Source organism: Cololabis saira, chromosome 13, assembly GCF_033807715.1.
Source record: "Cololabis saira isolate AMF1-May2022 chromosome 13, fColSai1.1, whole genome shotgun sequence".
Classification (NCBI taxonomy): domain Eukaryota; kingdom Metazoa; phylum Chordata; class Actinopteri; order Beloniformes; family Belonidae; genus Cololabis; species Cololabis saira.
The window spans coordinates 33,501,660-33,521,590 of record NC_084599.1 but is presented as its reverse complement, the minus strand read 5'-3'; the positions used below and the strand labels follow the sequence as shown (position 1 = coordinate 33,521,590).

General features: G+C 37.8%; 1 protein-coding gene across 1 annotated transcript in view; it reads right to left on the bottom strand.

Moving 5' to 3' along the window:
- Positions 1 to 2,433: 2,433 nt before the first annotated feature.
- efcab7 (EF-hand calcium binding domain 7) overlaps positions 2,434 to 19,931 on the bottom strand; it is a 20,860-nt gene continuing 3,362 nt past the window's right edge. Inside the window, exons 3-14 of the mRNA XM_061737243.1 lie at positions 19,691 to 19,777; positions 18,993 to 19,197; positions 16,774 to 16,895; positions 13,852 to 13,987; positions 13,199 to 13,308; positions 12,829 to 12,992; positions 10,237 to 10,370; positions 9,295 to 9,443; positions 8,989 to 9,198; positions 6,413 to 6,520; positions 5,507 to 5,614; positions 2,434 to 3,039 (exon numbers count right to left, since the gene is read on the bottom strand). Coding sequence (XP_061593227.1) covers positions 5,534 to 5,614; positions 6,413 to 6,520; positions 8,989 to 9,198; positions 9,295 to 9,443; positions 10,237 to 10,370; positions 12,829 to 12,992; positions 13,199 to 13,308; positions 13,852 to 13,987; positions 16,774 to 16,895; positions 18,993 to 19,197; positions 19,691 to 19,777 — 1,506 coding nt within the window. The 3' untranslated portion in view covers positions 2,434 to 3,039; positions 5,507 to 5,533. The remainder of the gene's footprint in view (positions 3,040 to 5,506; positions 5,615 to 6,412; positions 6,521 to 8,988; positions 9,199 to 9,294; positions 9,444 to 10,236; positions 10,371 to 12,828; positions 12,993 to 13,198; positions 13,309 to 13,851; positions 13,988 to 16,773; positions 16,896 to 18,992; positions 19,198 to 19,690; positions 19,778 to 19,931) is intronic.

Here is a 19,931-nt window from a genome sequence, read left to right as displayed (position 1 = left end):
CAGCTTCTGTTAAATATATTATTTTACCAACTTGAAACCATTATGTTCTAATTAAAGGAGCATGAGGCTCCTTTTAAGAAATGAGACTCTCTAGCCCCACCCTTCGCCACGACGGCCGTCGGGGTTACTGCAGCCAACAGCGAAGCCGGCACGGGAGAACGGGGAGAACGCTCATGCAGCGTCATGTGACGTCACATCCGCAGGACAGCGCGGGAAATTCGGACCCCGAATTGCAGCACATTTTGCAGCTCACAGCCTGTTCAAGGCAACGGAGAGATACACTAGAGGGCTCATTCTTTTTGGTTTGGAACGCTTCATCTGACATTATTACTAGAAAACGTATAACGTTTTTTTTCATAAGTCCTGCCTCAATCCTGCCTCATGCTCCTTTAAGTACAACAGTGGGGGGAAATTGTTGGTGCTGTTATAAAAGGACACCTCTCATCATGCATGGTTCTGTTTCTGGTGGTAAAGTAAGAGGGAGGCAACTAACATGAGGCAGCTTTCTATTTGCTTATTTGATGGCTTCTTTGATTAAGCTTCATCGCTGAACTTCTGGCTCAGTTCATCAGGTGTTCATTAGTAGCAAACACATATGGATGCTGTTCAGTGAGCATGTCCTTCCAGCTGTTTTCTTGTCAAAACTTGTATGGATGTATCAATTGAGGTTTTCAGGAAAACTGCTTTTCTGTAAGGCCTTTAGGAAACCCTGTGGAGTTATTGTGGAGACAAAATCTGACTTGAGAAGAGCATAGACACATGTACAGTATATGTTTCTTACAAAGTACTTAAATCTGCCTCTGTTGGCTTTCCGTTTACACTCAGAAAAAGGTTTTACCATCAACATTCGGAGAACCCCTCTAATCTGATTATCATTATTAGATACATTTGTAATTGGATAGACCTAAAGTAGAAAACTCTAAACCTGCAGGGGTGCAGGGAGTTGAAAGTCATGGGAAAATCCGCAGTAAACCCTCATAGTGTGTAAGTTTGAATCCACCTTCAGTTATAGGTTATTGGCTCCACCTTAAAAAAAAGAAAAGAAAGCAAGAAAGCTGTAGGGGAGGATCCTAGTGTTAGATTTGGTCCTAGCAGTACAGGATATTAATTTCTCAGCTAGAAGCCCTTGTGTGCACACAAAGCATTACAGTTAAGTGCAAAAGAACAATTCTTATATAGGAACGCACCTATTTTATTAATAAAGTCTAATAAGCATCACTTGTAATCTAAGTGAAATCTGCACAAATAGCTTGTTGTCCAAACAGCAATCACCAGTAAACCTATGAACCAGTTAGAGGGTGAATTTTGCAAAGAGTGCGTTGGGAAATAGTTCACTTCTTGCCACAAGTATTTGCCTGTTGCATCACATCGTGTTTGATAACCAGCAAGTTTACCATCAGACATGTCGTCACAACAGCGGGGCATACATGTCTGTGCAGAGGTTGTTTTCCCAACACAAAAGCAGTCCCAGTACCCTGAATATACGCTCGAGCTGCAAATCATTTTAGAATTTTTTCATTTTTAAATTGTTAAATCTAAATCAATGTTTATAAATAATGATTTCATTAATATCCCTACAGAATCTAACTACAACCCTGAAGCCCAAACACAGACGCTCAAGTGAGCTTACCGTGTTGGGAAAAGAAGCAAAGACACGGGCTCAGGACATTAAATGCTTCTCATATGCCATGTGACATTTAGCTAGCCGGCTCTACTGTTTCAGCAGTGAAAGTCAAAGGGCAGATAATGGGCTGCGAGATATAAATAGCAGGTCAAGATCATGCTCAACTGCAAAGGCCAAGGGCAAGTAAAGTTTAGATCAGAGTGCAAAGCAAAGGAATGCATTTCATTGCCAAACCCATATTATGGAGACCAATACTTGCACATACTGTACATTTCATGCAGTGCTAAAGCAAGCTTGGACTAACATAAGAAATTAACTACAATTCTTGATTTCAGTATTGAATGTGAACACCAGAATTGACATGCTCTGTTTTGGAAGCCCAGAGTTATCTTGCTTGGAATCAATTTGCTTTCTTATGCCACTTTTGGCGTATAGCAGATATATTATTTGCTATATATCAACTAAAAGTCTGAAAACATTTACTTTTAGTTGACTCTTAGCTGTCCATCCATCCATCCATCCATCCATCCATCCAGGAATAACTATCCCTGCTGTCACTGTGCGAGAGGTCGGTTACACCTTGCAAAAGCTACCAGTTCACTACAGGACTACAAAGACAACAAACATAATGAAAAACAACCGCACTCACACTCAGACTAATGATCAATTTATATTACATCTATAAGTAGGATGTAATTTAATCTTAAATTAACTTTGGAAGCATTGTTTCTGTTTTCTTTTTGGAATGTGTGTGTGGTGGAAGGGGGGGTGCACAAACGTGGCACAGACCATGTTTAATTTACCATTTATTTATCATCTTGATTACTTCTTGTGTATCTACAAATCTTGTTCTCCTTTCTGCAACTGGATACAATCTGTGTAAAAGTGATCAAATGCTGTAAACCTAATGATAAACATGAAACACATTTAGGAGACATTCCACGTGATTTTCTACGGAAACAAGATGTTGCTTGATTAAATTGCAGCTAAAATTGTAAACAGTTGTTAATCTAGGAAAGTCTGTGATTATCATTATTGGTTGAAATATGTTATATCCATTAAATGAAAATTAAATGTTAGAATAAAGAGTATAAAGATTTGGGCATATAGAAAGTTTGCATTGCGACACAAAAATAGGATTAAACTATCGTTTGAACATCTGTGTCATACAGGTGTTTAAACCATCAAACATTCAGCGCCAAAGACGCATTCAACAAAAAACAAATCAGTAAATACAGTAAAACGCAGTAATTGAGGATATATAAAACTGTTTGAGAACAGTAGGTGTATCCTTTATTAACAGCATATTGTGTGGTTGTAACAGGTTATAGAGATTCTGCAGAAGGACCTGATGAAGTCGTTCAGGTGGGGCGAGGCTCAGTGGGAGGAGTCGGCTTTAAAGCGCTTCGTAGAACCTGGACAAAGTTAAAAAAAGGTGCTATATAAGTGCAAGACCATTTACCATCAGGCATTAGGCAGGGATTCATGCTAAATGATGAAACATGAGTAGCTGAAGTGAAACATAACAATGCAAAATAAATATTCTCATTGTTTACTGTACATTCAATGCATTGAGGGGATTAATGACTGGATGTGCCACAATTTTCTCCACATAAACAAAAACAAAACTGAGGTAATTGTCTTTGGAGCCAAAGAGAAACGATTACATGTCACCACAAAGCTTTAATGTATACAACTAAAAACCACCAACTAGGCCAGAAATCTGGGTGTAGTGATGGACTCAGACCTCAATTTGGAAAAAATATTAAAGCAATAACAAAGTCAGCCGACTATCACCTTAAGAATATATCAAGGTTAAAATATCTGACCTGGAAAAACTAGTCCATGGATTCAGCTTTAGTAGCTTGATTATTGTAACAGGTTTTCTGTTAGACAACTGCAGCTCATCCAGAACTCTGCTGCTCGAGTCCTCAGTCCAAGTAGAGCAGGTCTTTACACACTGGCTGCCTGTCAGTTAGAGCATGTACTTATACTTATTTCTTATTTTATTTATTTATCAGAACTGTAAATATGACATACTCACTGCTGTGCCACATTGCCACTGCATCGGAATGTCATTTCCGATGAAAATCTGATATGACAAATAAAGTCTGTCTAAGGCCCAATCCCAATTCAACTTCACTCGCCCTTCTTTTCTCCACTCGCCCTTCTTTTCTTCCCTAACCCCTAAAAAAGAAGGGGGAGATTTTAGGGCACTTGAGATCTAGGGCACTTGGCCCAGGTGCCTGTCCCATTTCTCCCCCTACCCCTCGTTTTCATCCCTAACCTGATCAGGAAGCTGAGAGCCAAAAGCTGTTTTAATTTCAGCTGTAGCGCTGTTAATATGGCACTTTATTAAGTTTTAATATTTTTTCAGGTATAAAAGGTAACCTTTAAGATCCGCAACCGGGGCTCAGTTTATCCAAATAACGCCTGTTAAGAAGTTTACTCCAAAATTTCGAGATTTCTGTCTGCCGGCTCCGGAGCTTGGGTCCGTGTTAAATCGATGCAGAGCCTATGGCGTAGGGTACGGCGTACGGCGCGCGTCACCGCGTACATAGACGCAGACCTTACGGCGTAGGCTCTGCGTTGGTGTAACGCGGAACCATAAATCCCTTTATTCTGGCGTGATCTTCGGCAACTTTATCTGAAAGTGTGTAAATTACCCAGATAACAGCTGGATTACTTTGTGGTTTCTGAAAACTATTATATCAGAAACATCCAAAACAAATCTGACGGGTCACAGGATTATTTCTCTCTATTTCTCTGAGACGAGTCTGCCTGTTTGCCGTCGGTCGGCGAGTCAAATCGACGCAGAGCCTACGGCGTAGCTTACGTAGCCTACGGCGTAACCTAACAGCCTTTACTCCATCGCGATCTTAGCGAACAACGGACAAAAAAGGGATTATGTACATTCACTGAGTGAATATTATGAAAGTAAAATATTGGTTTGCAACTAGAAATGTAATCAAAATGCATTTTTATGCAGAAACTAACTCAAAATATTGATTTTATTCACAAAAAAATAAGAAATGTCCGCCATGTTTTTTTTTTTGATTCAGTCCGCAAATGACGACAAAAAGCATTCTGGGAAATTTTCATAGCCCCTCACTCGCCAAGTCAGCATCTGCAAACCCTCGATTTGAAGGGGCTATTCTCAGCCCCTAGCCCTCGTTATGCCCCCTCCCCCTTGGTGAAAAGAGGAATTGGGACACCACTACCTTCACGGGAACGCACAAAAGTTAGGGTTAGTGAAGAAAACGAGGGCGAGGGGGAGTATTGGGACGCAGCCTAAGTCTCAAGTCTAAAGTTCTGATGCTGGTCTATAAAGCTCTGAATGGTCCAGGATCAAAATACACCAGTGACCTTCTCACCCAGTATGAACCTTCCTGACCCCTGAAGTCATCTTGACCCAGAGTCACAAGCAGACATGGAGAAGCTGCATTCAGCTTCTATGCTCCACATGTCTGGAACAAACTCCCAGAAAGCTTCAGATCAGCTGAAACACTCTGTATTAAAGTCCAGGTTGAAGACTCACCTGTTCTCAGCTGCATTTGAGTAAAGCTCCAAATCCTCACTGTTACTTTTAAACTTGGTTAGAAACTTGATCATATTTTAACTACGGTACCGATTTTATCTGATTTTTATCTATTCTTTTTTGTTTAAATTTTAAATCATGCTTTTTATTTATGTTTCAATGTCTTTGTAAAGCACTTTGAATCTCATTGTTGAATTGTGCTATACAAATAAACTTGCCTTGCCTTGCCTTACATTCACAAGTTAATTCTTATGAATACAAAACATGCTAGAATCCTTGTTTTCATACTAGAAACCAAACCTTGATCAACACATTTTATTCCATCATTTTCCAGTGTAACTTACATACAACTGTTGTTTGCAGGTAGAGTTCTAGATGGGGGGAAGTATGCTCTCCACACAGTTATAAATCCAGTCCTGTTTCTCAGTAATGGGTAGCACATGTTGACACACCTGAGGGGAAAACAGAGGTTTCAATATATTAACCAGCCACGACAAGCAAGGTTTGTAGTGTTTTCACCGTGTGTGTTTCATAATGTAAAAATGTGCTCCTGGTGACACTTAACTGTAGCAAGAACTGGTACAAAAGCAGTTTTGAGTAGTTGAGCAGTTTCTATCTGCCCAAATAGGATTTTTTGTAAATGCAAGAGCATTGCAAGTGGAAAAAAATGCTGAATCATTTTGAATCATAAAGTAGTATTAAGCAGATTATTAAAAATATGGACACCTACCTGCAGCCACAACTCCAGTGATTTCTCACACCAAACCAACATGTTTATCAACATCGGTGTGTACCGTGTATCTTTCACTTTCTAGCGAGATGTAAAAACAGTCTTTTTCAAAGTTGGCTCAAAGTGCTGGCTTGATTTGGATCAGTTTTCTTATTCTAGCTAAAGTTATTTTGTGTTACACTTTAACAGTTATTGACTGCCTGCAAACAGACTGTTGAAAAGGGGCTGTGAGAACTTTGGCCTCTATACATCTGGTGCTCTTTACTTTACAACTACAGGCCACATTACATTGATCTTCTGAGCCAACATTTCATCTAAAGAACACGTGTATATTTTCTTGATCCTGTCACGGTTGTGAGATTATACGGACCAAATGCGGAGTTCGGGCAACATCACGCATACAAGTATCTGCCAAAGTACTTAATCTGCCTCTGTTGGAGTTCTTTTTACAGTAGATGTCACCGAACCATCTACAGCCATGATGGAACTGGAAAGAAGTGCTCTTAGGAGAATGTTTTACCATCTTAGTCCTGGCCGGCACTTCTACAGCGAACATGGTCATGCCTCTGCTGCTGCTGCAGTTCCTGCTTTGCTCATTGTTTACATGAACAGTCACTTTCTGATTGGTCTGCAAAACAAAGAGCAATGGCCAAAGTTATTCATGTGATATCTGTGAAGAATGCAGAAATAGTAAATAAATCATCCACAAAATAAACTAAACAATCGTACAGCGGTATAAGGAAACTGTCAAGTCTCCACAAAACCTGTTTAAAAGGGGGAAAAAAGGTAACAATAGAAAAAAAAGGGAAAAGAAAATTAAAATACACACTGCCTTGATAGCAGGAGAAAATGTTCCCTTTTTAACAGCTTTGCTGCAGCTCCTTTGTTTCAATAAGTCATTCTTTCAAAGTGGCTCCTGTTGCCAAGAGAACGGATACTCCTGATGCATAACAACGATTTTAACTGAATAGTCTGGCCTCCTCAAACTGCAGAAGTTTATCAGAGATGGTCAAAGTTTAAGAATTCAGATAATATTTTATTATTCAGATGTACACAAACATCTGATCTATCAAATCAAGTAACACACTTTCAATCAGGAATTTATGAAACAGCCTTTCAAAGATGAATCACTGCTCCCCCCAGTGGCCATTAGGAAACATGCAGAATTATTCACTCAATCACTGGTTCAGATCAATAAATCGTTTTACAGTCAAAGATACTTATAGTATTTTTTTCAAAGAAGATTTTTTTCAAGAAGGAGGCATGCTACTCATGACCACAACCACATGTCTTCCTGTTCTTATCTTAGATTGCATTTTGTTGCTTTCCAACATCAGGATTTCTCTGAACTAAATACAGTAATTCAATGTGAACAGAATGCCCGCAGGAAAAAAGGAGAGAAATTATTTTTAAAGCAAGGTAGACCTCCAAGTATTGCTCTTTGTTTATAATGTAATTAATATTTTAGATGAGCACAAACATCAGTGTTATATGGAAATGAAATGTGTAATGTGATTAGGTCATTAATCTGACTATGGCCGCTAACAGAAATAGTAATAGAATATCCAATATAAAGCTCAGGTAAACACCACAAGTAGGAATATTTGTGCATTAGAATATTTATGTGCACATGTAGCAGTATTTATTTTGCTGGGTCCCTTTGCTCCCTAGCATCTCCATGAATGATACATTTGACCATTTATTTCATTAAACCAATAATGTGATTATATGTGAATGTGAATAATTTGTGCTCTTTTTCATGCTGTTTGTTTAACTTTTATCCCTTTTGTTCTATTATGTATATTTTTAAACCACTTTGTAGTTAAATTTGCACATTTACTGTGACAATGAGGGATGTGGGTTGTCATTTAAACAACTTAAAAACCACAGAGTGAGACTAGGTCCGTAAGAAAAGCTCTCTCCTTTACCAGCGTCTGTTGATGAAACAGCAGAGCTCCTGTGTCAAATTTGCTGCTACAGGAACCACAACTTGCATCACATGCTCCTTGTTATCTTTGCATCCACAACAGAGATGTGCTAACACCTGATGTTAGCTGTGCCTAGCCTCGTACTCTCACTTTATTTCAATCATGGTGCCAAATGTACTTGTGTGCCAGGCAAAGCCAGTACTCTGGTGCTAGATAGTGAGCTGTGTGCGGCCTTAATGAACCAAAGAAAAGAAATGTGTCCCCCATGTTATGTCACCGATCCTCTGGACACCCAAGGAAATCAATGTTTTTGCCATCAAGTTAATCAAATCTGTTTCTATATGTTACAGAGAAGGGCTGCAGAGGTAGAGGGACAGAACTTATTACCACATTATTAAATATATATATATTTATATACAGAGGTGTCAAGTAACAAAGTACAAATACTTCGTTACCTTACTTAAGTAGAAATTTTGGTTATCTATACTTCACTGGAGTAATTATTTTTCAGACGACTTTTCACTTTTACTCCTTACATTTTCACGCAATTATCTGTACTTTTTACTCCTTACATTTTAAAAACAGCCTCGTTACTCTATTTCATTTTGGCCTTTAAAAAAAACTATCCAATTAAATTGCTCCATCCGGATAGAGTGAATTTGGTTGTGGTTGGATGAGAAGTATAAACATAATACCATTCCGATACCCTATTGGTTTGTACGCGTCTGCTCTCTGAAACACATGTTAATGCTCAATAGTACACATATATGGTTCTTTAATATATTTGCATTATACTAAGATGCATTAATTTTCAATGGCTTTTGTCCTTAATGGCTTTTTTCCCCCTTACATTACTTTTACTTTTATACTTTAAGTAGTTTTGAAACCAGTACTTTTATACTTTTACTTGAGTAAAAAACTTGAGTTGATACTTCAACTTCTACAGGAGTATTTTTAAACTCTAGTATCTATACTTCTACCCGAGTAATGAATGTGAATACTTTTGACACCTCTGTTTATATATAAAGAGAGAGATTTAAATGTATGCAAGAACTTCCAGTCTTGTAAATTATAAATGTGTGGGATTCCATCAAAATATGTGTAATAACCACGATCCGTACTGAAATATTAGGTCCATGGTTAACGTTAAACAATATTTGCTGTGTACCTTGTTGGCTATGAGGGATGAAATCCTGTGCTCTCCTTTGTATGTGTAGATGAAGACATTGTCCTGCCCCCTCAGCGCCTTGGCTCCTCTATTTGCTATGATGGACTTCTGGAGGGCCTGGTTTAGAAGCTTGGGTCCCGAGTCCAAATTGACTGGCTGCATGGACAGCTGAGATCCTTCACCGTACACATCTATCTGAAATGGACACGCCTGAAACATAGAATGGATTTCTCCTTTACTTATTGAGTAAAAACCTTCAAGGAGAGAAGTAGGAAGGGATTTACGTTGTTATGTGTGGAAACCCACCTCCGATAGCTCCAGCATGCGGTTGTAGCCCATGGATTCCAGTGTTACCCACAGGTCTGCAGGGTCTCCATCTTTCTCCGTGGCCTCCATCAGATTCAGCTCCATAAAACCCTGTCGTGTAAGCTGGTTCTTTCTCATGTCAAAGTTTTCTGTCCCCACAAAGAAAAAACTGACACTTACCATATATTTGATGGACCTTTTTACCTTAACGCCATTTTACATCAACTTTTTGAAAACAGAATGGGAGAAGGCCTGTCATCTAGCTCCTGTTAAGCTAAATAATTTTAATCCCAACATTCCAGACAATTGCCCTAAGTGTAACATAGAAAGAGGTACCTTGCTTCATTGTATATGGGAATGTAAGAAACTCCTTTGCCTGATTTCAAGATTAACAGAGTGTACAATTCCTGTTGAACCTAGATTATGTCTATTACATATATACCCTGAAGACTTTGGTGTGAATGCAAAGAAAAGAAAGCTCATGGATTTTTGTTTGTTACAAGTCAAAAGAGTAATAGCCTTGAAATGGAAGGATGTTCAGAGTCCCAATTCCACCCAGTGGTTAAAAGAGATGTCTTCACACCTACATTCTAAGAGGTAAATTTGAAGAATTTAATGACATGTGGTCACCCTTTTTACATTTTATGGACAATCTGCCCAATGATTCTCATGGACAAAGATTAGATGACAATTATTTTTTTTCCCCCTTGAGTTAAGTCCTTTTTATTTTCTTTTATTCTTTACTTTTGATTATTATTTCTAGTTATTTTATGTATTCACATATTTTCTGTTGAGTACTTTTGCTGAGGACCTGGGGGGCGTTTTTGGGCTTGTTATGTTTTGTATGTTTGTTATAAGAGTGAAAATCAATAAACAGAATTTGAAAAAAAAAAAAAAAAAAAAAAACAACTTTGTGAAAACAACTTTCATGTGCCACATTACCTTTGCAGACAGCCCAGGCATCCTTGTCACACTTCTCTCCACTGGTTCTCAGTTCGAAGAAGTTGTATTCTTCCAGGCTGAGCAAACCATTTCCATCCAGGTCTATCATCTCAAATATGTCAGATAGCACCTCCCTGTGGCCGAAACAGAGTATTACAGAGAAAGATTAACAAATGGCTCAGGGTAACTTATCTGATCTGTCTCAGTACATGTATGAAGTCATTTTTCATTCTATTCTATTCATCTTGAACATGAACAAGACACATTACATCTCTGCAGATATTAGGAGGATAAGGAATAAGTCGAACACTACTTCCATCAAGGGAGAGGAGGTTGATGTGGACAGCGTGTACCTGGGTGTTTAGCTGGACTGGAAAAGAGGATACACGAAGCAACAGAGCAGACTGTCTTTTGAAATTATCCAAGATTTTGCATATTTGTAACCCATCTGCAGTTTTATCTTCATCATCTTTTGGAGCAACAGCATTGGAGTGAATCAACCAAATTTACCAAATGAATAAAGAAGGGTGGCTTTGTGCTGGTGACTACTGAATCTCAGGTTCAGAGGTTCCACTCTGGATCTGATGGTGTAAATAAGAATGCACTTTTATCTTTTGCACTGAAAAACCTTCTACACAACAGCACAGAAGCAATGTGATGTCTTAAGTCAGGGATTTCTTCTGGTTTGCTGTAGTACAGGGGGTTTAGAGGTACAGGATTAGACTTTTTATGAAAGGTCGTAATTCAGAATCAGAATCAGAATCAGAAAGGGGGTTTATTGCCAAGTTTGTCAACACACACAAGGAATTTGTTGTGGTGATTGGTGCAATACAATAAAAATAAAATAAAAATAAAAAATAAAAATATAAAAGCAAACAAATATATATGGAGATAAACTAAGAGATAGAATAAAGTAAAATGTATAACAGAAATAAACAGAAATGTGCAATATGAGGATTAAAAAGTGCCGGATATGAATCTTTACAAAAAATGACGTAGGATGACAGATGACAGATAAAATGTATAAACAGAAATGAACAGTATAGACAGAAATGTACAATATGGGGTTTTTAAAGTGTCGGATGTGAGTCTGTACAAAAGTTACGGGGTTGGAATATTTACGTTAATGTAACGTAGAGTGGGATGGGGGGGCAGTGCGTAGTAGTCGGGGGGAGGGGGGATCGGGGCCTTGTTGACGAGGACAGCATAAAAGGTCTTACATAATTGTAAGACCTTTTACAATTACTCTACTCAAGAGACTTTAAATTAATACATTTAAGGCATATGCAAGGAATAATCTACTACCAAAAAATATCAGAGGAATATTCACAGAGAGAGAAAGGGCCTATTATCTAAGGGGAGAACTAAATTTTAGAAAACATAAAGTACGAACAACAATGAAAAGCATGTGCATATCGACTCTGTGGAACAGTTTGGAGCAGGAAATGAAACAAAGTAATAACATAAATCTGTTAAAAAAGAAATACAAAAAATGATTTATAAACAGGTACCGGTATATGGAAGAGGAAATGGGTTGACGGGGAGTGTGAGAAACAAATAAGTTGGGGAAAAATGGTATATTATACTTGCTTAAAATATGTTTAGATATTTATGTAGTATATATTATCTGTTGAGAGGGATAGTTGAAATTATGTAATGTATGTTATATATTTATTGGGTATGTAGCACATATATATTTATAGGGATATTTATGTAGTTTATATAGTGTATATTTATATAGATGTATATAATAGTTTTATTTTCTAGATATTGATATAACATTTATGTAATATTTATATTGTCTATATAATTATATGGATAATTATGTAATAATAGGCATGTTTACAGAGTATTTATATAGATTATATTTATATGGATATTGTGTAGATATAATACTGTAATAGCAATAATGTAAATCCATAGAGTTATAAAGGGGTAGGAACTAGGAAAAAGTGTAAACTTCTTCCTACTCCTTTTTTTTTCGAACATATGTTAATATGAAGATGTAAATGTTTATCTTTTTATTATTATTTTTTATTTTCATTTTATATACATGTTCGAAATAAAAATTAATTAATTCATTAATTAATTCATTCATTTATAATAATAAGTACTTAAAAGTGAGGAACAACATTCAAGCCTTAAGGAACTTTGGCCTATGAGCTGAGTGCTAAATCTCTTTACAAGACAGAATTAAAAACAGATAAGGTACAGAAGTACGAGTTAGGCGTTAGAGTTGCTGGGGAAGTAGGTGTCTGAGCAAATACGTTTACAGATGGCGGTCGAAGGTAAAGAGGGGCACCCTGAGTAACTGCATTAAGCAGCTCTCTCCTCCCTTGTGGAACCATGAATGGAGTGAGACTGCTGTGTGTAAAAGCGTGGCAGGGCCAGATGAAACAGAGCAATGCAGTGGACAACAAGGAGCAGAAAGCCATGTGACTGAGTTGAAATAGTGAGGTGCTCAGATGTATCTCGGAAAACAAGCATGAGCAGACTTTCATCCAAGGTCGAATTGCACATTTGGGGACATTTGGTAAATGAACCATTGCTCTGGGTTGTTTTGATTTGAATAACCGACTGAGCCAGACTCACCTTAGGTCCGTGGTGAGGTCTAGTTCTGCAGTGTCCGTCCTGTAGACCAGTTCTATCGGTTTACTTAACGGGCTCTTTTTGCCTTGTTTCTTTAATCTGCAGCCACTGGTGAAGGGAAGCAAGTGGTACGTCCCAGCATTGAGTTCTCCCTTCCAAACATACTTCTGCAGAAACAAGAGTCACAAAGTAAATGAATCCTGTCAGTAAATATATCGTGGAAATATACAGCAGAACAGTTGGGTTTCAACGTAATTGTGTTTGAAATGACTACACTTTTTAATAATGGGAGATTCCCAGCGGACAAACATTCTTTTTGTCAAAACAAAGATTGTTTGAATAAAAGAGTCTTTCTTTACACACACAAACATACCTCCTTGTCTTTAGATTCAGTGAAACACACTAAAGTTGTGTCCTCTTTGGTTTCACCAGCTGACATGACAAAAAGAGCCGTGTCCACCGTCATCCATGAGGAAGACTTGTCTGACAAAATAAAGCAAGATCATATATATATATATATATATATATATATATATATATATATATATATATGTATATATATATATATATATATATATATATATATATATATATATACACACACATATATATAATGACTTGTTGGAGCTAAATACTGCCGTAATACACTGTTTTTTACACGGCAAGAACAAAACAAGTAGTATAAAGCGATTATAATGTATAGTACAGACAAACAAACAAATAAAGCAACATTAATCCAGTTTAACACTGCTTAACTAGTTTAAACTATATTAGACCTTCTTCATAAACTATGATTCACTAAAGTGTAACACTGATCAAAGGATGCTACACGAGTCACAAAATTGTGAAGTTGGTCTTCTTTTCATCTAGTTTTCTTTTACTTATGCTTTATGTTTTGAAAAGTGCTAGGACAGTGCTTAATTACTTGTTACACTGTGACAAAAAGCATAAAAAACTGTGGTGCAACAGTGACGCAGCAGGAAAATAACTTTTTATTCAAATCTTAACAATAATGCATGAACTAACCCGGCCTGAGACTCAGTGGTTGGATGGTGAGGTAGACGGCGGTGGTCTGGGGAACGTGGAGCTGGTACTGCAGAGAGCTGATACTCCCGTCCTCCTCTACAAAGAGACAGCCTTTCATATAGCAGTGATGCCACTCCTGGAACAACAAAAACATTTCTCCTTTACAAATAAAACCAATACAAACTGATCAAATACAGCTTTAAACAGCAGAAGAACCCGAATAACAATATTCTAATATCCAGACTAAGATGTGATCTATTTTAAGGCCTTTAATACGCTATATTGTTTCAAGAGTATTCCTTGTTATATGTATCCTCATGTATTTTTCCATGTGCGGTCTAAGTTTACATCACGGCAAAATTACAATAATCTGTTTTCCATTTGGCAACAAAATGCACTTATTCATTCAACAGAAACCAAAACTAATTTGCACTTTTTATTTAGAAGGGGATCGATCTTGTGACTGGGAAATATATTTTGGTATGAAAAGGTGAATTAAGCAGTCACTTAAAACATTTCCATTGATGAACAAGAATCACCATTATTTAAAATAAATAAATAAATAAAACTCCCAAATGTTAGGGGGTATATTCATAATTTCCTGGTTGGTGTGAGCTCTGCGGCATGGAAACACATTATGCTCATGCTGCACCAGAGAAGGAATGATTGGTCACACTACAACTCTGTTGCAGACTGAAGTAAATCTTCTTAGACCTGACGTGACAGTCCTGAATCAATTCAACTTTGATAAATTCAGCTTTTCAAATCTAGAGTGAGTGATCATTCTCAACTGTCAAAAGGACTCCTTCGGTAATATTTATGAATCCTAATATTTCTCTGGTGCTGAAACCCTGTTGTTCCTTGGTTTGGCAGCGCAACTAAAATGAAGTAATAATTTGAAATTGAACAAGAACATCAACACAAGGAAGTTTTTATTCCCCTCATTGGAGACACATTAAATGAAAACACAGTTGGTGTGGACACATGGTAAGAGGACATTGAGGACCAAGCAAGTCTGGAATAGGCTATATATCCTTTTAGTGGATAAATAAATCACCAAGTTAAACAAAGAAAGTACCATAAAGGTAGAGTATGGTACTTCTTTAGAGGAAAGCCATTTTCCTCAAAGTATTTATCTTGAGACGTGAGAGACATAAAAGATCAAACCATAACACTTCAGTGGTTTGTCCAGACAATATTAAATTAGGAAAAATGCCATGGGCACCCATCCATTGCTTAAGGATATCAGGATTAATGCCTCCACCGAGAGAGCGTCAGCCTGCAGACTAATACAGGCGCCGTCACCTGCTCGGGCCGCAGGTCTGATTTACTGCGACACTGAGGGTCACTGGACACCAAAGCAAACCACACACGCGCACATGCACATGCACATGCACACACACACACACACACTTAAAATGTCAATTTTCTTACTGTTCTTATCGAGACATAATGAAACAAAAGACTTAATAAGTTTAATCTTTCCAATTTTGACTTTTTTGCATCCTGTAATACAGTGGTCCCCAACCCGCGGGCCGGGGCCCGGTCCCAGGCCGTGGGTAATTTGGTACCGGGCTGCACAGAAAGAAAAAATAATTTCTGTAGCATCCCCGACTGATGATGGTTGACTCTCAAACTGATGTTTCACAATGTTCTTATTCCATGGATGTACAGTAAATACACTGCAAACACACTGTAAGAGCTATAAAGGAATAAAATAAAATAGAGTAAGTCTTTCTACATTCATGTAAGTTTAATTTAACTTAAATACAGACCAACGCAGCTGCTCGCTCGGTCTGTAATAACAGCTACACAGGCTGATTTATGGTTCCGCGTTACACCTACTATAAAAACACATTTATAGAAATACTCATATTAAAAGGTAATTTACAATTTCCATTATTTTATTTTATTTTTTCGAAAATTATGTTTTATTATTATTATTATTATTTATTATTACTATAGAGAAAATACAACAGTTTTTAATGCCGATTTTTTCATTTTATTTAGTTTTTATCAACTACACCTTTAAATGGGGGTAGGACTAAATAAGTTACACTTCTTCCTACTCCTTTTTTGGCACATGTAAATTAAGATAGCAACTTTTAAAGGATGAAATTCTTTGTTTTGTTGTTTTGTTTTCTTAAACTTCTCATGAAGTGTTGGTTTTTTTTGTTTTTTTTTTACATGTACAAAAATAAAATAAATCAAAAAGATTGGGCCGTGGAAATATTGTCAGACATTACACACACACACACACACACACACACACACACACACACACACACACACACACACACACACACACACACACACACACACACACACACACACACACACACACACACACACACACACACACACACACACACACACACACACACACACACACACACACACACACACACACACACACACACACACACACACAACTTCACATCTTTACCCCTTCGACCCACAACATCCCAGTTATTAGCCTGCAGCAACACAGGAGTCATTAAACCGGGCAGAACTTCCGTCTGTGGTAATCTCTGGACACACATTCTTTCACTTCAACGATGTCTGGCCCTTTCCAATGTCTGGCCTGAGAGATGGAGCACGAGCAGTTATTTTTATTAATTTACTTTTTTTTTCCTCCGTTGATGTATACCAAAAGAGCCACAGTTAAGCCAAAAAGAGTGAAAACAAAGGCTGTGGGATCAATACTGCGTATATCTTTCCACACCGAGCTAAATTCAACCATCAGAGCCACGGCACAACTGTGACACTCTGAAAAGCAATGCCGCATGCACGCTCACATGAAAAGATATAGTGTGATTCACAGATGGCACATTCATTGTAATGCATCTTGTTGATGAAGAATATCGGTATTCACAAGTGTCAGGATAATCAATATATAGCTATGGATAAGTGCCGAGTTACCCGTAGACCTGGTGGCTCCAGCATTTTGTTGGTCTTAGAGCTGCTGGATGTCATTGTGACAGAGTTTGACAGGGACGACCGCCTGCTGCGAGCAGAGGGAGGACGGGAAGAGGATCGGCTGTCTGAAAGACGCAGACACACATGCCAGTCAAAAAAAATTAAATCGTAGACAGGCAGACACACAGACAGGGCGGGCAGGCAGACAGATATCTCAAAATACACGTGACAACATGTATAAAAAGCTTGATTTATGCCGGACAGATTAGGTACGGCTCATCCCCTCCCAGCAAACTTTGCACAATACACACTCACAGGGAAATACAGTGGCAATAACATCATTTACATTGTAATCTGTCTTCTTGTAAGTCTTTCACCAAGTTCAAGTGAGGACCGCAACTCTGGATCTCAAGCTCAAGCTCCGTTTAATTAATTATACTGGCACTTCTAATCACAAATGGCATAAGAGCGCCCTTTAAAATCCATTATCTCCCACAACTTTCTTCTATGAGCACTAATTGAAGCCAGAAAATATCAATTTCCTAATGAGGGGGTCTGACTGTTTCTAAGCTTAGAAAATCAGGATGCAGAGTTATGTGACAGACTTCTAAAGAAATTACTGTAGCATAGAAATAAATAGATCCACCGTCATAGTCTTTAATCATGGATCTACTTCATATTGATGGCTGTATTTTAATTAAGAAAACCAAAATGCAGATCTCCAGTGAATGTGGACAAAAACTCAATGAAATGAAGACTAATTTAGTCTTTGGTGTATTATATTGAATGTTAAAATTGTTATTGAGAGAAAGATGATGGCACGTGTTTTTCAAATGGCAAGCAAAACAAAAATGGGTTTCAGTCTAATAATCTGGGAATTATTTAAAAATAATAAGGGTAAAATGTATATACCTGGTATGAGATTAAATGAGAAGTCAAAATGATTTTTGAGCTCTCTCAGCAGCTCCTTCAGCCAAAGACTGCTCCGCCCGCGCTGCAAGAAGGAACGCTACCGCACGTCCTTCATCCCCACAGCCATCAGACTGTATAACAAACTACTGTAGCCACTTGTGTGCAATAAACCTGTCACTTTAAAAGTGCAATAACCACTAATACCTCACGTGTTTTTGGAAATATTTGTAAATATTTTGTAAATATTATCTGTTTATTTGGTGTTTACTACTTTTTTTTCTCTCTTGTACATAGTCTTTTTCTACTTTTTATATTGCTCTTTTTTATTATTTAACTATTTATGGTTATTTCTATTTTACATTTTTTGTATAAAGCGTGTGTGTGTTTTTGGCTGCTGCACGACTGAATTTCTCCTCTGGGAGATCAATAAAGTCTACTATTCTATTCTATTCTATTCTATTCTATTCTAAGAATAATTCATTCAACATCTTTGATCACATGTCATCTCATGGCAGAGCCTCGTTAAAATGTAACAGGTATAAATCAATACATGAGAGAGGCACGATAATATGATAATCCAGACAAATATGTGGGAGCTCATTTCCCTTTGCAGTAGTGGTTGACTGAGGCCTACGCTAATCCCTCATCATCTCCCCAGTGAGAAGTGGTGGAATCCTCCAGATCAATAACAAGTACATGGACTGACCGCTTAAATCAAATCCCATCCGTCTTCCCACTAGGGCTTGTCCCTCACCTGCATCATCTATAATAACACTGCATATTGTAGTTCTGAAGGGGGGGTTGGGGTTACATACACGTTGTAGAGTTGATTGGCAAAAGAGGCACAGTTTCTTCATTTGACAAACAAAACAAATACAGGAGTTGAAAGCAATAATCTTTTCTTCAGTGTAGACATATGCAGGTTTTGTCAATGTCCTAATGGCAGAAATGATTACCTAAATCAAAACACTTTGACGTCTCCTCCCTCTAAACAAGCTGGCCTAATTGTGTGGCTGTTATGATGAATGGACTGTCTCACTGAGGTGATTTGTCACACTGGTGGTGAAAAATTGATCAATAACAGAGCTATTATTTATTCATCAAAAACAATCAAGGCATACTGGGGCAATGGGAGTGTTTTGGTGTGCATCGTATCCAAACATTGTGGCTACTGCTGCATAGCAACATCATTTGGACCTTTAGCTAGTACCCCACAGGGATTCTTAAAATAAAATCACAGCTACTCTAATCTGATAAAATTCCTTTATTATTTTTTATGCCAGATAAGTCTACGAATTCTCATGCTGCACCTTTTTTAAGTGTGGAGTCAGACTCTGGCCGGTGAGCTGCTGCCACTTGTGGCGGCGCGGCTGCGGACGCTTGAAGCGCCAAGCTCTTAGGAGAGCTGTACGACTGACTGCCAAAGTTCTGTCTCTTCAGCCTGTCGTCAGCCTCAAGCTTCTCCAGAGCAGCCTGCAGACACTGCTCCACCGTATTCACAAACAACCTGCAAAACTGACAGCAACCAGGAGGCAGGAGTGAGACCATGATACATGAGCAAACAAGGGGACGATTAAATTAATATGTTCTGGATGGAGAGAATGTTTGAAATTAATATCAAACCTAGACAGATTTCCAATAAAATAGAGGTAGAAAATGTATCTTTAACAAAACACTATTTGAAAAAGGGTAACCAAACCTCAGATTTGCAACATTAATCAGTTTATTAATCAGTGTTTCAAATGTGGGATGGGCTATAGTGTTGGATTTTAAGTATTATCTGAGGTGATAATCTAAATTCATCGATTACTTGAAGCACAAAGTCAGAAAAATGTGTGCATTTTTAATACACCATTTTACTGATTCAGGAACAAAAGATTACCTACATATTGCAAATGTATGATATACAGTAAAGGGGTATTAGAATAATACCCCTTATGCAAATGTATGATATACAGTAAAGGGGTATTAGAATAAATACAAATGACATCAGCTTGTTTGAACTTACCTCTGCATAGTCCAGTTTGCCATCCTTGTTGATGTCAGCCAATGAGAAGATAGCATTCACCTCCTCCGCTGTCATTTTCTCTCCACTCTGCAAGATCAGCATGTTTTCTTCATTTGAAAATAATTTCAAGAAAAAAAACAGTACTTTGCTTCATCATAGGCCTTTTACTGATATTAAAATTTTATATTCAGGTGTTCTGCACCAGCGATGTAATTAGTTAGCTCCCAGATGCTAGGTTAAA